At 41.7% G+C, this 22,265-nt stretch overlaps 2 protein-coding genes across 4 annotated transcripts in view; one reads left to right on the top strand and one right to left on the bottom strand.

The window, feature by feature from the left end:
• The window catches only part of ANKRD29 (ankyrin repeat domain 29), a 33,413-nt gene extending 28,135 nt beyond the window's left edge, over positions 1-5,278 (bottom strand). For both annotated transcript variants that reach the window (XM_064655091.1, XM_064655100.1), the window contains exon 1: positions 5,177-5,278. In XM_064655091.1, coding sequence (XP_064511161.1) covers positions 5,177-5,197 — 21 coding nt within the window. In that variant the 5' untranslated portion in view covers positions 5,198-5,278. The remainder of the gene's footprint in view (positions 1-5,176) is intronic.
• Positions 5,279-19,332: 14,054 nt separating this feature from the next.
• Positions 19,333-22,265, top strand: part of LAMA3 (laminin subunit alpha 3) — a 114,287-nt gene continuing 111,354 nt past the window's right edge. For both annotated transcript variants that reach the window (XM_064655077.1, XM_064655067.1), the window contains exon 1: positions 19,333-19,890. In XM_064655077.1, the coding sequence (XP_064511147.1) occupies positions 19,633-19,890 (258 nt within the window). In that variant the 5' untranslated portion in view covers positions 19,333-19,632. The remainder of the gene's footprint in view (positions 19,891-22,265) is intronic.

The raw sequence follows: 22,265 nt of genomic DNA, 5'->3' as shown, positions 1-22,265 counted from the left end.
TGGAATTAACACCCTGTAACTGTGGGCATGTGTGAGATCTCCTGGGTGATGCTAGAAAAAAGGCTAAAATCTGGCTGTTTATAGACTTTTGGACTCATTTACTAGGTATGCAGGGCAACATGAAAGGCAAAATTAAGAAACTCTGAAAACTAGATAACACAGGCCACTGCTGAACAAAGTAATAGTAATATAATACTCTTTTGAGGCTTTCTTACTCTTAGAAACAATGCCACAGTGTGAATTCTCCTGGGTAGGAGCAAATTATCACTGTCCCAGCACAGGAAGAGGGCAGAAAAAAAAGCCATGGGCTTTGCTCTTCACCTCCTTATCTGATCCATGCAGACAGCTACCAATATGCTGCCCTGACAGGTAAGCACTGTGACAGGGAGAAACAACACTGTGATGGCAATTATACATATCCTAGAGAAGGCTCATGCTGCTGATTTTTTAATAAGGCCCCAAAGCACCAACAGTTCAATAAAGTATCACTTCACTGATACTTATACCAAAAACAGAGTCAAAAATATCCAGGGGCCTTGCCTTCCAGTGAATCCTGCCTTCATGATAAGAGAGTTCAGAGTGGATATAAAAGTCAATCATTCAGCTTCAGAAATGTAATAGACACTTCTCCTTGTCTAAATGTCAGTGCGCACATGTAATGTGGTAGAGCATCAGGATTTAATGATTTTACAGTTGATACTTAAAATGCACACATACGGCAGAGCTTAAATTGCTCCCTTCACTGACATACAGATAATAAACTTTGCAGAAACCAGCAGACACAAGACGAATCATGAATCTCAATCTATCTCAGGTCCACTGCACTGAGCACTTTCCTTAGGATGCATTTTTAATATTCATAGGTTTGAAAATTGGCAGCTGTTTGAGATGAGAGAAGTTCCAACAGTTCAATAAATTATAAGTCACTTCCTATGAATTGATAACAGTATTTCTTGTACCAGCACATATAGCTGCAGAAGTCTGAATATTTTGGCAAGCCCAATAAGCTAAATTCTGATCTTCCCTTCATAGCTCATGGATTTCCCTGGAGAATCTGTAGATAATGTTGATCAAAGAAGAGCTTGCAGTTTATATCCTCCTTGCAGGCAATGCTGTAGTGTCTTCCTATCTTTAGCCTTACAACCACTAAAAGTTTATGTAAATGCAAACAATTGACCCAAACACACAGTGGCCCATATTTATAACTTATTTATAGAGCTGGCAGTTAGGAATATTGTCTTATTGGCTGTAACACTATGATATTCAGTGGAAAGCTATTGCAAAAGAATTATATTTAGACCTTATAGAATGGAAAATCAAATTCATTACCTGTTATTGTCTCACTCTATCCCTTAAAGTTTAGAAAGCTTTGGGGTATGGCAATATATCCATAAAGGGAAAGATTTATTTAATCTAGCCCAGTTTACACTACAAGGGCACAGTAGCAACTGCATTTTATTATTCATACCATACACCACCACCACCTTCATTGGTCAGGTAGGTAGGAACTGGAATGACTATTTAGGAACTCCTTACCTGCTTTCACCAGTTCACATGAGGAGAGAAAAGAACTAAGTGTCCAGTGTTACCTTGGGCTGGAAATAGAAGCCCAAAGTCTTTAGCCTTATGAGTCATAAATTCCTACCCCTTTCCCCGCCCCCCCCCCCGCCGCCTCCCCCCACCCCCTGTAGCTCCTACAGTAGCTCTTCAGCAAAGTTGTCCTTGTGCTTTGGATCAGACCCAAGGAATGGAAGAATTCTCCAGTGTGTCAAGGACACAAAACCAGATTTTTCCCTGTGGTGCTTTCAACCCAATTGGCAATGACTGCTATTAGTACTTCTACTACCCCTCGTGCTCCCTCACTGCTGGGGATTCCTTGTACAAAAGTAGAGTATACAGCACACTCACACCATCAACCATCCAGTGATTAGATTAAAATAAGCAAATACAAATCTGAGCTATTTTACCTCCTAAAGTGAATGGTAAGTGCAAAATCATTCAGATGATAAAGAACAGCCCCATTGAGTACCGTGCGGCAATTTCTCTTCTGCTTTCAAACAAGGATTTATACCTCTGTGCTCTTCACTTTCAGGTGATATCAGCACTACTGACATCACTGATAGGCAAAATGTAAGACACTACTTTGGGATTAATAATTCAAATAATTGAATAATTTTTTAGCAATAAATGGGTTTTAAGCTGCAGGATGTGACTGCTGTTGTTCAGTTATGAACTCAATCTTGTTCTCATCAGATACGTCTTAGGGAGAGGTAATGTTGAATTTCAAAAGATTAACCAGATAAAATTTTCACGTAATTCTTATTATAAAGCTAGTCTGCTCCCAAAGCGTCCTTAAACTAAACAACCGATCCTCAGCACTGACAGTCTGGAACAGAATGTGATAAACGTTTGAAAAAGTGATTAGTTAATAGCTTTGGTGAAAATAGCTTGTTTCATTATGCCATTTGCTCCAGCATCAGCAACTTTCAGGATAAAATTTCCTTTGCTTCATCAAGTTCTCTAAAGCTTTATTTCAAACTCTGGCTGTTCTATTAATTTTGATTGTTTGTGTGCTTTTACAAGAGCCCATAGATGAAAAGCTGGCGTTATATTCATGCTGTATTGACATTAGAAAAAATACTTATTCAAAAATGGCCTAGAGGAAAATATATATTATAAATCTGACAAGACCATTTCTGTGCAGGGATACAGGAAAAAATAAATTGTGCTAATATATCTGTGTTATCTTAGGAATATTGAGGGGAAAAATATAATTTAAATGCTGTTACCACCAGCACCCTGGGCTACCTTTGACTTGCTGTTTGCAGAGAAAAGGCAGGTGACAGTGGGGTAACAGCTAAGGAGGAAGAGTGCAGTTCTTAAACAGGGGTCTTGCAGATGAAAGAAAAGAGGCAGTAGGAAAAGAGAAAGAAAAGAGAGGAGAAAGAGAACACTAGCCCTGGTAGTGGTGTATTCCTTTTACTGTCAAAATACAAGAAAATTCTGTTTTCTTTCTTAGTTTCCAATCCAGTCCTAATGGAAAGGAGGAATTGAATGAAAAATTTTAAGAAGAAGAATTGGAAACCAGGATCAAGCATGATATGATGGAAAAGGTTAGTGATACTTAGGAGCAAAGAGTACTTTATTAGATAGCAATATATCTCACATGAAGGATCCTGATAAAAAAGAAAGGTCACTCAAGATATAAATGTTGGTTAGACAGGCAAAAGCTGGTAGAAGAAGAGAGAATAGTCGTGTATACACATAGTGAGAAAGAAAGACAAATGGTACATCGTGGGTAAGTAGAATATTAAGATGGAAAACATGAATAGACAGTAGCAAACTGGGACAGTAGGGATTGAAGCAAAATACAGTTTTCTGAGAAAAAGAGAAAATGCAAAGCAAAAAGACACAGAAAAGAGAAATAAAGCAGAGGGAGGTGCAGGCTGCAACTCTCCAGAGGGGCAGGAAAGCAGTGAGCCACCTTGAATAGGAGTACTTTCTCACAAAGTGAGAAACAGAGCACAGAATAAGAGCTCACAGAGACATAACAGAAAATAAGACCTGAAGGATGGGAGAAAAAACCAAGGAAGCAAAAAAAGGAGAATACAAGAAGACAGGGCTGGCACCACCAGGAACATGAAGCTACGGTGGATGCTTGTGAGAAATAAAGGTGGAAAAAAACTCACAGAGACAGAATAAAAGGACAGAAAAGACTAAGACTAAGAAAAAAAAAGGAGGTATGAGACCACTGCAGGACCAAAATGGGAATAAACCACAGGGACTGCACTGTAGCCAAGTGTATCCTGGGCTACACCAAAAGAAGTTTGACCAGCAGGTTGAGGAATGTGGTACCCTCTATTCTGCTCTGTTGAGACCACACTTGGAGTACTATGTTCATCTCCAGGGCCCCCACATTTTCACAAGGGCATGTAGTGACAGTAACAAGGGGAAATGGCTTTAAACTGGAAGAGGGCAGGTTTAGATCAAAATAAATTTTTTATTGTGAGGGTGGTGAGGCTCTGGAACAGGTTGCCTAGAGAAGCTGTGGATGCTCCATCCCTAGAAGTGTCCAAAGCCAGCTTGGATGGGATTTTGGGCAACCTGGTCTAGTGGGAGGTGTCCCTACTTATGCCAGAGGGGTTGGTACGAGATGATCTTTAAGGTCCCTTCCAACACAAACCATTGCATGACCCTGTGATTTCACCACCAAGTATAAGGCTGAGCTGCACTGTGAACAAAGGTATTCTCCTGCTTGCCAGGGCTGTAACTGCAGGTGGAAACCACCCGCTACACCACCACTGAGCTGACATGGTGCCTCTGAAGCACTGACACTTCATGGGGGAGATAACTTGACAGTAGGTACAGGGAATAATCCATCAAATAAAGTAATGCAACACAAGCAATATGGCAAAGGACTGGCACTGAGCTGCTGATCAATAAGAGAAGGGCAAGCACAGCATCCAGGAAGTGCATAACTAAGGAGAAGATGTACATCCATCATAAATATTATCTGTTAACATAATTAGTAAATTGCTGCTTGCTTCCCTCTTTGCCAAATAACCTTTTTAATCCTGTCCTCAGATTAAAAAACTTATTTCAGGCAATCTTTTGAAATGAGAGCTGTTGCATGGGTTTGGTTGGAAGAAGTACAAAAAGTGACAGGAACTGGAGGCAGCAAAGGGAATGAACCAGCCTGGCTTCAGTGGACACCACAGCCTGAAAGGAAGAGCACGGATAAAGGCTGCCTCCTAACTATTACACAACCAGCACCAGCAGAGACGGTTGGAAAAGTGAAGAGGAGGCTCCTGACTGCACCAAAACCCACAGCACAGGAGCCCGGCCACCCTAAAGCCAGCTTTACGCTCCACGGAGTCTCGCAGTTTATGTAACACAAGCCACGCACCCTTTTGGGGCTGTCAGCTGTGGAAAGCGTCCGCTCTATCAGCTGCCACCGCAGCACTCCCAGTGCACCCCATAGCCCGGGAAGGACGCTGCCGTTTTCTTTCCCTCCGCCCTAAACCACCCTCGTTTTTCCTAAAAAAAAAAAAAAAAATCAAATCAATCCCCGAACCCATGAATATGACGGAGCACTTCACGGACTGCCGGCACGGCAAGCGCAAAGCGGGAACCCAAAGGCGCATCCCCCCGCCCCTCTCCCCGGCGCCCGGCTCACCTTGAACGACATCCTGCACATCGCCGCGCTCCGCCTCCGCCTCGCTCCGCTCCGGCCCGCGCAGCTCGGTCCGCACCGCTCCGCGCCCGGGGCTGCGCGGGGCCGGGGCGGGGCCGGCGCCTCCCTCCGCATCACTTTGTGCTCAGGGGTTTCTGGCTATTATTATTCCCCTTTGAAGGTTTTGGGTTTTGTGGTGGTTTTTTTTTGTTGTTTTTTTTTTTTTTTTTAATGCAGGAGGAGAATATTTGGGATTAATATTATTATTATCCTTAAGAATATAAAATTAGAAAATAGTAGAATATAATTAATTATTTTTAAGCATATAATTTCATATAGTTACAGAGAATTTTATTCTGTTGTTATTGGTGGTATTATTACTGTTATTGTTGCTGTTATTATTATTAGTAGTAGTATTAGTATCCCCCGGCTTCAGCAGCAGCATCCTGAGAAGCCAGCCCCCGCAGTGGGGGACCCATTGCTCTCAGCCTCTCGTTCAGACCTATAGATCAGGCCTCTGCGGCTCAGAAACAGAACAGAAATGGTCCAAAACTCGGGTACCCTTACCCCAGCCCCATCACAGAGATAATGCCACCTCCACAGCACCTCCTTTGTACTTCGCAGCCTTTTCCCTTCATATCCAGGAAAACCTTGTTAAGAGTAATGGTTGTGAGTACACCCACGCTGCTGCCACACAAGCATGTGGGGGTGAGCACCCCTTCACCTTGCATGCATCCAGCTATCACCAACACTATCTCTCATGGGTGATGTGCTCTCATTAGGAAGCCAGTGAGTTCTTAAGAGCTTAATTTTAAGCCTTTAAAAATGAACAACCATAAAGCCAATGCATGTCCTGTTTTGCCTGGCTGCCACAGATTTCATTCAAAGTCTGCGTGATATAAAATAGGCAAAGCAGGGCATGCTCTGGTGGGAGATTCCTGAATTTCTTTGCTATTGTTGGTTTAAACTGAGCCCTTAGGGATTTTACTCTTTTGATGTGCACACATAAATCCCATTCATGGGAAAATTATGCGCGTGCACTGAGAGCAAATACTTGCGCTGAGATCCAAATAGTTTATTCTACAAATCTGCAAGTGAAGGATTTTCTACAGATCTTTTTCCTGAGGCAATATTCATCTGTGCATACAGTAAAACAAACGGTAGGGAAGCAGATGAAAGCCACTAATAGCACAAGCTCATCTCAGAATGCATGGCCTGGTGTGAACCTCACTTTAATTACTGAGAAGATCATACAAACATGGATGATCATTCTGATTTCTTCTTAAGCTTAAAAATACGGAATAAACTGAGTAGATTACATAGTTAAGAGCCATCCTTGCTCTGACCCAGTTGCACAGAGTTGCTTGCCCACTGACAGAGGAAAATATTACTGATCTGTACACACTCCCTACCTCACCCTTGGAAAATCCCTGTATTTATTCAATCTATTGTGAATAACATGCTAAATTTTTCACATTCATGAGCCAAAATATTTGACAAAGGAAAAACAAAAAATTCTTTGGATAAACAACAAAAAAGGAGACTAAAGCAGTACAGGTTTTTTGTGTCTGTATTTTGGATGTCAAGGGAAAAATTTTGAAGCGCCTTTCTTAATTTCCCCACAAAATCTGAAACTGCACCTATTTTCTGTTGCACACGGTCTCCTGTGATTTTTCTGTTCTTTTATTCAGGTGCAATAATTTGTCAGAACTGTTAATACAGAAATGTATATATAAGGTATGTTCTTTTTTGGTGATCCTTTGAAAGTTTATCCCAGAATGCATTCAGAAACTCTGTTTTTTGATCTCTATCTATTGTTACACTCAAAATCATGTTTCTGGGCAAAGAGGAAACACGTCTCATACATATAAAACCAAGAATTTATAATTAGTATAACTGAATCTTAACAGTCTAACACAAGAACCATTGCTAGAGCAGATACAATTATTGCAGAAAAAGAAGTCCATACAGGAAAAAAAAGGTAATATTAATAATACTACAGTTAAAACCTATACACACTTTCTAGTTTTTACTCCTTTTCCTGATATTATCCTCACCTTTCCCCTCCTCTGCTAGGTCCCAAGGTTGGTGGTTTCATTTTGATGGCAGTGCTTTGGGATGTTATGGTGAGCTGTCAGCATCGGGAATTGGTTACTGCAGGGAATATGATGTTCATGGTAATGGCTTCTTCCCTCTAGGGTCTGCATAACATCAGTTTATATGTTTGCTAACATGCTTTTACATCTGACTCTTTCTTCACCAGTCTACAGCTCCACATTACAACCAAACTCTAATTTCAATTAGAAGAACTGCTGTTAGAGCCAAGCCATGTAAAACAAAGTTGAGGGAGGTCAAGAAAAGTTTAAAGACAGTAAACCTGACAAGGCTCAGCCCTGATGCCTTGCAAACCCAGTGTCTGCCACTAGCTGTGGGAATACTGCATTTTAGGGCTATGTGGTGATGCTACCCACATCTCCCTTATTTTTGATTCTTGGCAGAATACTTAAGATTGCAAGATACTTGAATGGATGGGGAATTGTTACCTGTTAGGCAGAATTCATCTGCAGGGCAGCAGGCTGCATTCCTATCACCCAGTATTTCATCACAGTGATTATTTCAAATATCCTGAATCACGTTGTCTTGTACAAATCTGAAGGCGATCTAAGATGAATTGCAGGAACAAATCAAATTATTGCCTTTAAAAGCTGAGTCTACCATTCTGTGTAAGTCACAGACAAACTTCACATAAGCCAGAACAGTTCAGGCACATCTATATATGAAGGATTAAAAGAAGTAGCACAAATTTTGGATTAGCCAAAACATTCATTTGGAGCTCTTGATCCAAACATCTACAAGTTTTTATGCAAAGACAACATTAATTTCTATTTGCTTTAAAAATAGCCATCAACAAACAAATACCCATTTAGAAACGTGAGTGAAGAGTAATGTAATTTTGCTTGCTGTGTATGGAAATGGATACATATATTTCAGCAGATAAGATGATCAGTGTATGTTTTGTAACTTCAGCAAACTCTGACATGAGATTCTGCCCCCATTTTGAGAACCTGTTGCTAAATTTGACTGCCATCTTCAAGACTCCAGAGCTCTTTACTGCAGGGTGTGTCACACAATTGCATCTGCGTAACTCAGGAGATATGGCACTGACAAACATGTTTCTGCGTTCCCTTTTCTCACTTCCCATATGGCTGTATGTCAATAGTGTCAATGCGTTTGCTTTCAATATCACCTGGATAAAGATCATTGATGAGAGCCTGTGACATTTATCCTCCGCTTGTAACTTACTTTTCTTCTGAAGTTTTGCAAATGGTGGAGATCTTAGTATAATGTTATTGGTTTCAGCTGTATCTACATTGTCTTCTTTCCTCAGACATTTGCTTCCATTAGCATGTAGTTATTTAAATATTTTTTAAAATGCGAATAGGTTTATATGCTTTTCCAGAAATAAACTACTTTACCCAAAGATTAAAAACAAAAGGCAATTTAAAATGTAAAATGGAGCAATCTTCAGCAGTTTCAGCTACAAATTCTGAAGCCTGGTTTTACCCAGACAACAGTAATATGCCTTGCTACTGTGAACAGCAAACTCTATTTCTATTTTACTAAAGGTATAAATCCTCCATACTACTCTAGTTCTCTCCGCATGATTTCAAAATCCTGGATCATTGCCTCTTAGATGACTGTTGTATGTTTCTGCCTATGACCTCCTGTGTGGGCTTAGGCAAGTCTTTTGTGCCTAAATCTTCAAAAATGGCTTCTCAGTTTGGCTTCCTTACATTCTCTTGCCTTATAACTCAAAATGCTGACACCAGGACAAAGATTACTTTTGAAACCATCAGCCTAAGGTTTTCACACATCAGTTTTTGTCAGCAAGATTCAATACCAGCACACAGTAAGAGAGCAGCTCTAAAATATTTTCTCTTTCCCGACCTTTGGACTCTTTATGTTGCTAAAATCACTCTTGATCTTGGCTAAAGCCTGCAATGCACTGTGGAGTGAATTGAGCTGGCAAGCTCAGACACCACCAGCAGTTCTGCTGTGCAAGCATGGACATCTGCATAGACCGACAAATCCAACTGCTTGGATTGCTAAATCAGTTCATGCTGACTTCTCTGGGGACATTCACTTTAGAGTTCTAGTCTGGATGAGGAGTACAGAGCTGAAGTGACTCTCTCGATTGTCTCTCTTTACTGTGCTCTTTTCTTACTGTGGAGGAATCTTGCACTATGCAAACTGGATCCATTTTGAACTAATCTCAAAGAATTTCTTCAGGAGCAGACTCAGTGGACTGCAGCTGCAAACTGCATTCATGTCCTGGGATTGAAAGAGAGCTAATCTGAATTAAAACAAACACACCAACACAACATTAAATGGTACAATGTAGAATTCAGGTCTTCAGCACCAACTATTTGCTCTACAGATTCACTCCTGTTGGGCTGCACTACTTGCAAACACAGACAGCCTGTGTTGTGCTACTACTACCACAGCTAGCTTAGGTATCTCTACACTGCAATGCAGTCATTGATGTAGAAAAAGCACCTTAAGATAAGATGTCTGGTACAGCCATGTTGGCCCCCCCTCCTGACTGAAAATTATCCAAAGCCTTGTGCCACCAGCTCTTCTCCTTGCCCTGTGTGTGTTCTCTCATTCAGTGAGAATCTGGAAAGTCTCAGTATTTGCCAGACATCCTGCAGCCCCTACAAATGGGCTGCAAACTCTCTGGAGATCCTAAGCCTGTGAACTGCAGTTTACTATTGGTTTCATGTGTGTGTGCTCCATCAACCCTCTAGAGGGACATGGTGAACCTGACTTTTTCAGGGTGCACTATGCATAAGCAAATTCATGGTACATAGGATACACAATAAATGTGATACTTTCCAAGCTTGTTGTATCTACTGAAAACAGCTTGTGTCATCAGCTTGTACGTGTCCAACAAGAGTGATACATTCTGGAGTGCCTGGGCATGCCCATCCCCTGTCTGGGAGAATTAATCATTTCTAGCATGCTATACTACGTGTGAGTATTCTTCTGACCAAAAGGAATCCTTGGCTGCCTCTTGGCTGCAACTTTTGATGCCCTTTGGCTCCTTCATAGGCACTCAAGGTTGAATAAATGGGCTTGCTTCTTTCAATGAGAATAGCACTGCTCATTTCACGGGAAACACTTGAACAGCCACAGATGAAAACAACAGCATGTCTCAGATGGATCGTTGTTTATGTACTTGCCAACCTTTGCATGCAAAATGCTAGGACATTATGAGTTGAATATTACTTTGAGTGCAACATATTATTGTAATTCCAATTGTCTTTCAATACATGTTTAGCTAACTACTCATAAGAAGAGAAATAGTGACAGATCTGAGAGGCACTTCTAAACTAATTCAGCGAACTGGTATTTTAATTTCAGCATTCACCTGTGTACAAGGAGTTTTAAATCAGGAAAGTGCCAGTACATATCCATCAATGTGTCACTGTGAAAATGCATAGAAATACACACATGGTCTTGCTGCTGGGGTGGTATGTAATTCCCTACCTTGATCTATTTATGAACAAAACCGATGCTACTCATTTCAAGCTAAAATGTTATTCTTGCTAGCACTCCATGGACAACAATTTCAATAACATAACTTCATGAAGATCTGATACTTCGGACACTGAAATCAGTAAATCCTACCCTACGGTGACAACTCTGACGATTAACTCATCAGATCGCATCAGGCTAATTCATGCTGTCATGTCTTTCCAGTATATTTGCACCCTCTTTTATAAGACTGATTTCAGGATTTGGGAAGCACTTATGCGTGATTCTTTAAGGAATTTGACCTGGTTTTGTTGATATCTTTGTTGTAGAATCTAATTTAATTTGAAGATGGAATATTGCAAAATTCAGGGCAAAGGAAGCTAATAGATTGACCGTCAATTTTGCAATTACTAGGAACATTATAGTCTTCAAGTTGCATATTGCACTTTTCATGTTAATATCTTAATTTTTTTTGACTGTTAGTTAATTTAAATTTTACATGTTCAAGAAAAGGCATTTAAATTATCAGCAATAACTTTGATAAAGCAGTCTATAGAGTAAAAGTTTTGCCATCTGGTCTGTCATTTCCATGAATCTTTCCCTTGCTAAACTGTAGCATAGCCAGCTACATGGGCTGTTCCTTATTTCCATAACATTAAAAAAAAAACAGGTCTATTTTACAAAAACTAGTGTATAAAGAAAGTCCTATGAGCTAATAGTGATAATGAGAGAAATAGTAAAACATCCTTTAAAACAAATCTTGCAGACTTTTCAGGAAAACTGTACCAAATATTTATGAATCCCATAAACTTTTTAAAAATAGAATGGAGAATTTACAAAACTGGACCTGAAAATGGAAAAGTTTATCTAATAATAGAAACAGTTTACCCAACATGTTCATAACTGTATGCATTCATCCTTTTAGGGAGCTCTTACCTTGAATCTGTCTTTTCAATACATGGCCCTTTTGCTGAGGCCTCCTATGATATCCAATTTCATACCAAATTTGCTAGTATAAGCTTGTGTAAGGACATGTATCTGCTAGGAATCACAAGAGTGTTATTAACTTCCTTCATGTGAACCTTTGAACTGATGCCTGAGACTGAGAAATTGGTCACATTTAAGACCAATTTCTAGTCCAGCATAAGAACCAACATGTCATCTTCACTTAGGTGCAAATGCCTTTCAACCTTCAAACAGCTCCAATTTAAACATCTCTATGTTAGCATCTGTACAGATACAACATAAAGTTTTTTTTTCATCCTTCCCTTCCCAGTCTTAGAATATTGCTCTCTTCAAGTTACATGGTTTTAAGACAGCGAGTACAGGTTGTGACTGTATGTTTTCTTCATCTGTCATTTCCTTTTGCTTCCCCTGCTTATCCTCTATATATGCTGATTTAATGACTCAGTCTGAAGCGAACTGTTTACCTGTTTCCCGTCTGCTTAGCCAGAGAGAAGTCTGTGAGCCTGCATTCAAGTGCTTTGAGCTTGCAAGCTTTCTAATTCCATGCCTGGTGCTTAACTGCTGGTGGATACTCATGCAGACAATGAAACTATCCGAGTCCACAGAGAGTCTAAACTTGATGGGCAGTGAAGTTGTCTAAATATAAAGGTAGATTCGAATTAAATAATATCACAGTCATTTTTCCCAGGCATTGTTTGTATATTGTTGTGTATAAGTTTACTGTGGGAGGTGTTGTGGTTCCGAAAACATACATATCACATGAGTGTGAGAACAATGCATGGTATATCCCACAAGCTACTGTAGCCTAAGTAAACAGATTTGTTAAGGGGGAAAACCTCATTAGCACTGCATAGGAACCACAAAACTGCTCTGTATTTAGCATGGAAGCACAAGATTCTTGCCATCTCATTCGCATGAGGCGTTCTGAACAGCAAAACCGTTCTGAACAGCAAAACCGTATGTGTTTCGTTATTTCTTCTCTGTCCCAAAAGCCTTGTCCAGGGACAACAGAAGCCATTGCGAAACATAACTTTCAGGATCCATTTCTGAGATGGCTCCCTGGGAGCTTAGAGTCTATACCACTCAGTAAAACTGATCTGGTTGATTGGTTTAATCTTCAGCTGCAGAGAGTGGAGGTCTTCAAAGGAAGGGACTGAGGACCTTGGGCTGAGGGTAAGAATGACAGGGTACAAGGAAGTTCCATGGGACTCAGCTCTACACATGTGAGAGGAAAACTACTTACATTGCCAGGTACAAAATTTATTTAAGCTACTGGCTACCGCTCAGTCTGTTCAGTTTCTCTGTCTTATGCTCTGCTGCTCAGAAAATCAGTCCACTAATGGAAAAGAAAGGACTTGGCTAAAGGACACAGGCATAAAATACCCAAATGACTAATACCACAGCAACACTAAGAAGCTATCACTATCACAATCTCCTAATGAAGCATCTGATAATTAACATGTCTGAAACGAGTTATTAAAAACAAACAAAAAAATTAGGGATTTATAAGAGCTATAACTTTTATAATTATAAACTCTCTTCCAATGAGAATTTTTGTAGTGTACTATGTCTGTCTTACAGAAATCTGTAATTGTGCTAAAAAAAAAGTGAAAGTATTCTCCACTAATTCTGCACTTTCACAAGGGATTTGTTTTAAATTTACTATATTCTTCAAGTTACAAAAATAAAAATAAGTAAATCATAAAGTTTTTGCACTGTACCTGTTTGAATTTTTAGTTATATTTGTCGCCTGATCCTCAGCTGGAATAAATTGATATAGCACTGTTGTCTCCTCAGTTTATACTGCTAGAAGTCTGTCTTCTTATCACAATTAAGCATAAGGTTCTATTTAAAATTTAAGAACTTGATGGTCAGGCTAGAGCTGAAACTGAAGTAAACCTGAGGCAGTTTGTGACAGCAACACTATCTAAGAGTATAAAAACTTTTCTGGAAACAGATCCCAGGAAAAACACTGCCTAATTAATAGAGATCAGATCACAGAAAATTCTTGTAGAGAAAACTGTGAAATCCAGATGCCACTCTAATTTAACTAATGGTTAAAAAAGCCTGCTAAGAAAAGCAGTTTACAAAGAAGTGGTTTCCATGAGGAGCTGCTTGGTGTACTGTGTCAGGGAGTCTGTGCAAGGCTGTTTTCCTTCATGATGGCCAAAGGAGTAATAATAGCACCAATGTCAGAAAAATAAAAAAGGAGGATGTGAAAAATACAAGAGTAGACATTTTTCCCCAGATACTTGACTGAGAAGTCTTTGGATACTGACCAAAGGAAGCATGTGCTTCTTCACAAAGGACCAGGCATTATATGACCAAGACTTGTTTTCTTCTTTTTGAACTTTAAGTCCATGAGCAACTCTATGAAAAATACAGGAAGCCAAGAATAAAAAGGAAATCGATTAAGAAGTAAAACAATAAAGTGGATGGATTTTAATGTTGTCCATTAGAAAGTTTCTTCAAGTTCAAAAAAAAAAGAGAAAGATAAGAGAAAGTCAACATGAGTTACAGTCAAGCATAGTTTGCTTAGGGAATCTTAAGTTAACTATACCTTTAGCTACACACCTCAGAGTATTTCTCTTGACTTATTATTTGGAATCGAATGGCAAAGAAGTTGTGTCTCCCTTCCAGGGTTGCCCTAGCCCAGGACACTCAGTGAGTAAACATACAAAGATCAAAACCGGGAGGGACAGGCATGACTTTTACACACTGGCTACTGATGAAAGCTCATGGTTTTGCCTTGAAAAGGGAATTTGCCTTCTCACGAAATGAGGAAAGTGTTGTAAAGTACCAAACATTCACCTTCCCTCTTTGGCTTAGCACTTCTCTGTAGTGAAAGAGTTTGAAATAATAAAGCTAAGTCTCGCATCAGCCACATAGACATTTTTAAGTTTTTTTGTCCGCAATCCCATCGAGCCATGAGCACCCACTAGTAAGTTGTTTGTAGCCAGGCCATTTCCAGAAAGACCAAAAGATATAAAAAGAGCTATGATGAGAATGCTCTTCAGATGTTGCAATTTACCTTAAGAGCCCTTAGAAACTGAGAGTATTCACAGTGGCTTTCTATTATAAGAATACATCAAGTAAACTTAGGAAGCAGAATGTACAGGAAAAAGTCCATGAGATTTCTGGCTGGCAGAAGAAAAGATAGCCCTCATATTAGGCTGTAGAAGGATGCTAAGTAAATGGTAGCTATTAAACCAATATACAACAAGCACAGTTGCATGGTACGACAACATTATGCAAACAATTAATTGTGAAAAAGTTGTAAGTACCTCAGCTGAGATACCTGAATCATATGAGATGATAGGATGGGCAATATGAGAGGCTCCATTTGCATGGGTAATGAGATCTCCCAGGCACAGTATAAGGACATTCAGAAAAGGATGGTCTGTGAAGAAGGATGGCATCATCCTAGCATGTACATCCAGAAAGAAACAGGTGAAAGAAACAAGAAAAAAAAGAAATCAAACCAAAGGACAAGGCAAAAGTGCAGTTTTGAATAACTGAGTTTGGGATACACTAAGTACTCTAGGCATCTAAACTGTTTCTGCTGACAGAACTGCATTTTAGACCTAGGTCCCAGCTTTTTTGTGTCTCTATTCCGGTTACATGGAGGATAATTTATCTTTTGCAAAGGGACATGGCACAGTCCTCAAATACTGTGGCACAAGAAATTTCTGGAAGATGAAAAGGCTACTTTTATCAGAATAGCAGAGACCCACATGATCTTAACAGAATGCATCTTATTTAATGACATTCAGTGAAGACGTGGGTTGTGCCAGCATATAACTGTACACTGTGCCATTTTTCTGTTAAACCAGAGTGTCTGCAAGTAACCTTAGTTTAGTCTAGTTGTACTGCAAAAAAGCTTTATTACAACTAATGAAAGTTTACTTATAGATGCCATCTGAATATTAACCACGCATAAACATTTATGACAGGATGTGATAAATGTCTTATTTCCTTGATAAAACTAGGGAGTCTAATATGAGCTAGAAAGCTTCTGGTTGGGTATTAGTACTCTGGGCTATGTATGTGCTTAACTGATTATAATTTTGAAGAAAGGTTCAGTACTTTGCAGGAAGATTCTTCCACAGACTAAATCTTTAGGACTGGCTTCAACATAAATGCCATAGATGAAACTTTTATGGCGGAACAAGACACACAATTTAATCTTTAATGACCACTGACCAGAGACTCTGGACTAAATAATCTGAGAGACTTTCTAGCTACCTGCTGGCATATTGATTCATTATTATCTCAAAAAATGAGCAAATTTCCGTATCACCTGATGTGGCAACATAGGTTGGTAATATAGGAACTAAATAGTACCACTAATTACTCAGTGAGTAATAAAAAATATTGTTCACCGAGATTATCTATTGATGATCTCATTTTCACTGCAAGTTTATAACATAACATTTATGAAACAGCAGTATGAGATGAGATGTGCTATACTGCACATATCACTAAGAGAATGAAACAGAGAAGTTATATCAGCAAAGCTAATTCTGAACAAACATTCTTGATTTGAAATTTTAAATGAACATATTTTAGAATAGAAAAAATTATCTATAGTTATAGTAGCATAAATACCTACTAATGTAATGTAATCTGTTTATGGCCTTTTTAACCACCAGTGCACTTGTAACAAACATGGGTAGTGCCCTCCCCAGGTCTTCATTCACGAAGCCTAGCCATGATGATGTTAAAATAATACAGACCCACAAACATTTTCAATTGCTTACATTTATTCAATAAATCAATCAACTAACAAAGTTTACTCCTTGCAGACAGGAAGAAATAGGGAAAGTAAATCTTATAAAGGCTGAACAAAAAAGGATGAGAGGCTCTACTGTGGGGAAAAAAGGGCATGTCACTGCAGAAGAGCATTTTCTGCAGAGAAGCACTGTTATATGCTGATTGCTGAGCTGCCAGCTAATAAATTCTTACCTGTGTTTCTAGAAACTGTAATTACAACAAAACATGACATGAGGGGAAGATGAAGTATCATTGCATGAATTATTGATAGTGACCTTTTTACAGGATGAAGTTCTACATTAGATGGGGTGAGCCAAAACTCAGTGAAGTCAGCAAGGGCTTTTCTGTGGATTTCTGTTGGCTTTGGTTGTGGCTTAAAATAGATTAAAAAAAAAAAGAGAGATACAGAGTTTAGAAATTTGGACAGTTCCATTCAATAAAAAAAATTTCTCACTCTTCTATTCTTATTTTACTTCTACTTCCCATGGTCCTAAAATCCCGCAAAAGCCAGGATAGACTCATGGTCATACCGCAGCTTGCACAGTGCTTACCAGACAAAGACAGCACTGCAAATTTTCAGCTTTCCATCTGCTAGGGACAGGCCATGCTGTCATTATCATCTCCATGTATACATCCACGCTCCTGCTTCTGTCTGCTTCCTCACATAATTAGTTCACTATGGCTTCACATAGTCCCAGGGTCTCTGCATAGAATTTTGGTCACTTTGTATAGGAATCAAGTTATTTAGTACCCATGTTGGGAATGCCGCTACAAACATTTTCTCCCAACTGCTTTGAGTCAAAGGCAAAAGTTGTCATAGCATTTTTCATAATATATGTCCACATATTTAGGTATCTCTGGATCTCTAGAGATTTGTCAAGAAAATCTAAAAGGTGGCACTTTGATCTCCATTTCTAGAAAACACAGCAAATTAAAAAAAGCTTGTTTGGCATAAGTGTTTAACAAAAGAACAGAAAAATCGCCTAGAAGGCCAACAAAATGTTTTTGAATGTTCCTATACATTAAGGAAAATAGACACTTTTGTGAGGGAAGGACCAGGAAGATTGGAACAGGAAAATTTTTTCCTCTCTTTTTCTACCAGATAGGCTAATTCTGTGAATGTTTACAAAGTTTCATGCCTGTTTTTAACTTCTAGGAAACCAGATCCAAGAACATGTTACTATTTTACCAAGCTGTTTGGTTCTTGCTCATGTAAGCCACATTTTCTATGTGATACTTCCCAATAAATTCTGTGATATTCCCTGTTTGAGAATAGACATCTCTTGTGAGCAAGGACTGCCTTTTGTGCTGCGCAACGTACCAAACAGCTCACAAGAATCGTCTCTTTAAAATGAGATTGCAAAGGATTTCCTGAACCTGAACTACCCAAAACAACCTGTGCAGGCCCTTGTAAGAGCTTGCTTGCTCTGGACTTACATCAGATACTTCCAGATCTCCATTTCTAAAAACTGATTTACTCCAAGGTATACTTCGGATTTCACCAATTTTCAAGAAATAGTTTAAAAGATCAGTGGCTATCCTATCTGATAACATGGCATTTTGTTTAACGGAACATTTGTTTGTATTCAAAGCTCTCATATTTTTTAGGAAGTACAATCTATTGTACGAAATGACATGATATACACATGCAATAAGATAATTTCCTTTCCACAATGCCACAGTTGGAAAAGGGGAGTTGGAAAAGGGTGCTCTAGAGATTGAAAGCATTTATGAAATCTGAAATATATGAACTGACAGCATGCTACATTTATGAAAGCCAGCTTTTACTATGGAGGACACAAAAACTGTCTCCCACAGACGTGTCTCTATGGGAGGTGCTAAAGCCATAGTGGTAAACAAACAAGGGTGGTGATATTTTCTTGTAGGCAAAATCAATAGCTTGTGGCTGGTGCTTCCTGTAACAGTACACCAGGGATTTCCCTTGCTACTGCTGTGTGGCATGTAGCAAAGCTTTCCTAAAGTTATGAAATACCCTGCAACTAACATGAATCACTATTAAAATATTGTAATTATGTATATCTAACCACATCTTTTGTCTAAATCCTGCAAATTTGGTTAAGAGTACTGAACACTGGGTGTGTATGTGTGGGGTTGGAAATGTGAACAGGTATGAAACTTAGGATAGCAATGCCATTAAGCAGTGTAAATCCTGATACAGATGACATGGTTCTTTGACCTCCTTCTCCCTCTCCAACATCCCCTCCAGCTCCTGTGTTACCCAAAGCTTATGCCAAATAGCTTCAAAAAGACAGGAGGCTCATTGTCTGCTCTGGATGAGCATGAACACCTATTTCACAAGGAGCTGCGAGCACTAGCTGTGCATTGCAGCAGGGTGGCCCAGGCTGCAGGGTTTCCAGCAGCCTCAGAGCACTGAAAATGGCAAGAGGAGATGCAATTTCTGCAGCACAGTCACGCAGGATGTCTTCCTGAAGGTCTGCTGAGAGAAGGGTATACCTCGTGTGGGGGTATCCCTGCTCAAGGAGAAGGCTGGGAAACTTGTCACTCACTGTATGTGACATGACAGGTTGGGGATTATCACAGAATCACAGAATGGTTTAGCTTGGAAAGGACCTTAAAGATCATCTCGTTCTAACCCCCCTGCCCTGGGCAAGGACAAGTTCCACTAGACTAGGTTGCTCAGAGCCCCATACAACCTGGCCTTGAACACTTCAGGAATGGGGCATCCCCAACTTACTGTATTGTGGACAAATAACGAGGGCGGGATGCTCTGAGATTGCTCCACGGTCTGTCGATAATACTAACCCTCACATTTATCCAGGAAGAGGAGGATCAAAGATCACCAGCTGAGCCGGGGGGGTGGCACCTCTCGGCATGCCCGCGCAGCTGGGCGCTTGGGCACACACCTGGAGCAACCCCGCCGGCCCGGAGACCCTTCCCCCGTCCCGTCCCGCCCCATCCCACACACCCGCACGCTCGGGAGACTCGGCCCGCCCCGCATCGGGGCTGCGTCTCGTCCCGCCCCAGCCCCGCGCAGCGCAGGCAGGCAGGGCGTAAGGGAGGTGCGGGCAGAGCGCGGGCAGAGCGCGGGCAGCCCCCCGCCGGCTCCTGCTCCTTCTCCTGCTCCCTCTCTTTCTGCTCCCGCCCGCCCACCGCAGCTGCAGTGCCGCCCCGGGGGCGGCGAGGGCAGAGCCCGGCGTAGGATGGCCGCGACGCCGGGCTCCCCGCTGCTCTGGGCGCTGCTCCCGCCGCTCCTCGCCCTGTGCCCCGCGCAGCCGGAGCCCGGCGCCTCCCGCGGGACGGGGCTCAGCCTCCACCCGCCCTACTTCAACCTGGCGGCGGCGGCCAACATCTGGGCCACGGCCACCTGCGGGGAGGGGCCGAGCGGCGGCGGGCGGCCGGAGCTCTTCTGCAAGCTGGTGGGGGGCCCGGCCGCCGCGCCCCTCGGACGCGCCATCCAGGTAACTGGGCGACCCCAGGAGCCGGGGAGGGCGGCGGCGCCGGGACCCCCTTCCCTTCGCACCTGCTCCCTATCCCGCGCCGCCTCCTGGCGCTGCGGAGCGGCGGGGGGCTGTGTGTCTTTTGTGGGGGGCTGGCGCTACCCTGGGATGCGTGGTCTCGTTTTCTCCTGGCTGGGCGTGTGCCACGAGCGTGGAAGGGGAGCGTGGACCGGCGGGAGCCCAGGCAGGGAAGGGCTGGGCAGCATGGAAGCGGGCAGCGGCGGTTCTGCCCGCACATCTGCCCTCAGGTGCTCCGGTACCTTCTGGAGACACACACCCACACACTGTCCCCGCCACGGGGAGCGGCCGCTTCCCCTCCGGCCCCGATGCCCGCGGTGCACGCGGTGCTGCGGCTTCTCCCGGAGATGCGTGAGCTGCTCGTCCCGTCGGGCAACCTGGAAGTGCCTTAGAGGAAACTCAGGTGGTGTTTTGTGGCCTCAGTGCGTGGCCTATGGTCCGCGGTGGGCAGCGTGATGCTTCTGGGGGTAAAGCAATGAGCTCGGGGGGGATGGATGGGGCGGGGCTGCAGTGGCAACCGCTCGCTGGAGAGCAGGCATCGCTCCGACGGGAAAAGAGGTCCGGGTTTAGCCAAGTATTTTGTGGTTCTGTGGTATTTTGCAAGCACTAAATGTGAGGCTTATCGTCTGTGCCTTGCGTTGCTTGTGGGAGGAAGCCAGAGACTCCTTGGAACTCTGACAGGGAGTATAAGCACAGAGGGCAGCGAGGATCGTGTTGTTCTCTCCTAGCATAGCACAAGATTATTGCACTCATTTTGTGCCAGTCACAAGAAAGATAACAATAAAGTGCAAAACTCCCGGCAAAGGATTAATGGAAATATATTTTTCCTTTGGTAGAAACTTGTATTGACATGTCTGTTAGAGAGAAAGGAAGGAGTAACAAGCTGGTGTACCGCGATTGATGCTCAGTATAAGTTTGATCAGAGCTGTGTTACAAGGGGGGACTTTCCTGAAGCATCAGACCTTCCGAAGTTATTTTATTTGTATTATCTCTTGATGGGAGAAGAGAGCCAGAATGAAACTGCAATTTGAAAGGGATTTTGAAAGCTCTAAGGTCCACTGTCTGACTCCAGGCAATACAGAAAGAATGCAATTAAATTTTTAGTGTCTTGGAAGAAGGGTTAGTGTTTCAAAGTCTTATGAGGTGCTTGTATCTTTAATAGTGAAATAACCCTGCATATTTGGTTTCAGAAGGGGTTGCAGTGGATAAAAGAGTTGTTTTTCTCATTTCTTTATGAGAATAGACGCTCAAGAAAGGGGGAGAGGACTAAGAAGGTGAAGCATGTGTACTTCTTGTCATGTGCCATCATTCAGGGAGCATGCACCATCATTCAGCCTGCCCTCGCAGTTCATTAGGCAGCCACAGTCAGCAGTGTGCTTTGCTCTGGGCTTCCCTGTGCCATGACTCTCTGCTGCACCATGAAATCTCAATTTACCTTATATCTTTGTACTGCCCTCAGTCATAAAAAAAAGCTCAGAGTGGGTTGGAGATGCTTACACGCTGAGTAATATACAATTTTACTAATAGGAAAACTGGGACACAGGTATTACATGCTTAAACTGAGGTTACAAAAAAGAGTTGTAATGATCAGTAAGCTACTTGCTTCTCTGTTTCTAACACACCTCTGAAGTTTAGGCATCCGTCCTTCCATACTGAATGCAGCAACACCCATGTTTAAAGTTGCCTGAAGCAATGATACCAGGAGGTGAACAGCAAGCCCAAAAATCTCTCAGCAACTTGCTGTAGCCCAGTGCTGCAGTGAAATCTCATACTGACACGTCTTGAAATATCAGAAATCACAGGATAATAAAAATCAGCCAAAGCAAACACCAGACAAACATGCTAATCAAGCAGAATGAAGCCTGTTGTGTGATACATGTTGCCATTGATGGTTTTTGTAATTATTCCCTTTATAGACTAACACCCAACTGGTAATGAGGGTTTCTGTATAAAGAAAGAGGGAGACTGGAAAGGAGGGAGCTCCTACTGTTAAATAGTTGACCTGCAGGTCCTAGGTTAGAGAGCTGTTATGGTTCATGTCCAATTCAAGTTCCCAGAAGGAGTACTGATAGCTCAGCCCTGGCACAAGGAAGCGTGTTGTGCCTCTTACAGCATTTGTGTAAGCATGGATACAGCAGCATTTCTCTCCAGTTTTAACAAAGCTCCATTGAGATACATAACATGAATACTTCTGAGATTTACCAGTAGTTGTTGTGGTTCAGCAAGAGTTGGGAGGTCTTTCAAAAGGCCAGGGAAATCCAACAAGGGAAAATGTGATAACAGCACAATGTGCGTATTTTCAAGCCACTTCACCTCAC

The sequence above is a fragment of the Pseudopipra pipra genome, chromosome 1 (genome assembly GCF_036250125.1).
Source record: "Pseudopipra pipra isolate bDixPip1 chromosome 1, bDixPip1.hap1, whole genome shotgun sequence".
NCBI classification, from domain to species: Eukaryota; Metazoa; Chordata; class Aves; order Passeriformes; family Pipridae; genus Pseudopipra; species Pseudopipra pipra.
This window is presented reverse-complemented; position numbering and strand designations above follow the sequence as displayed.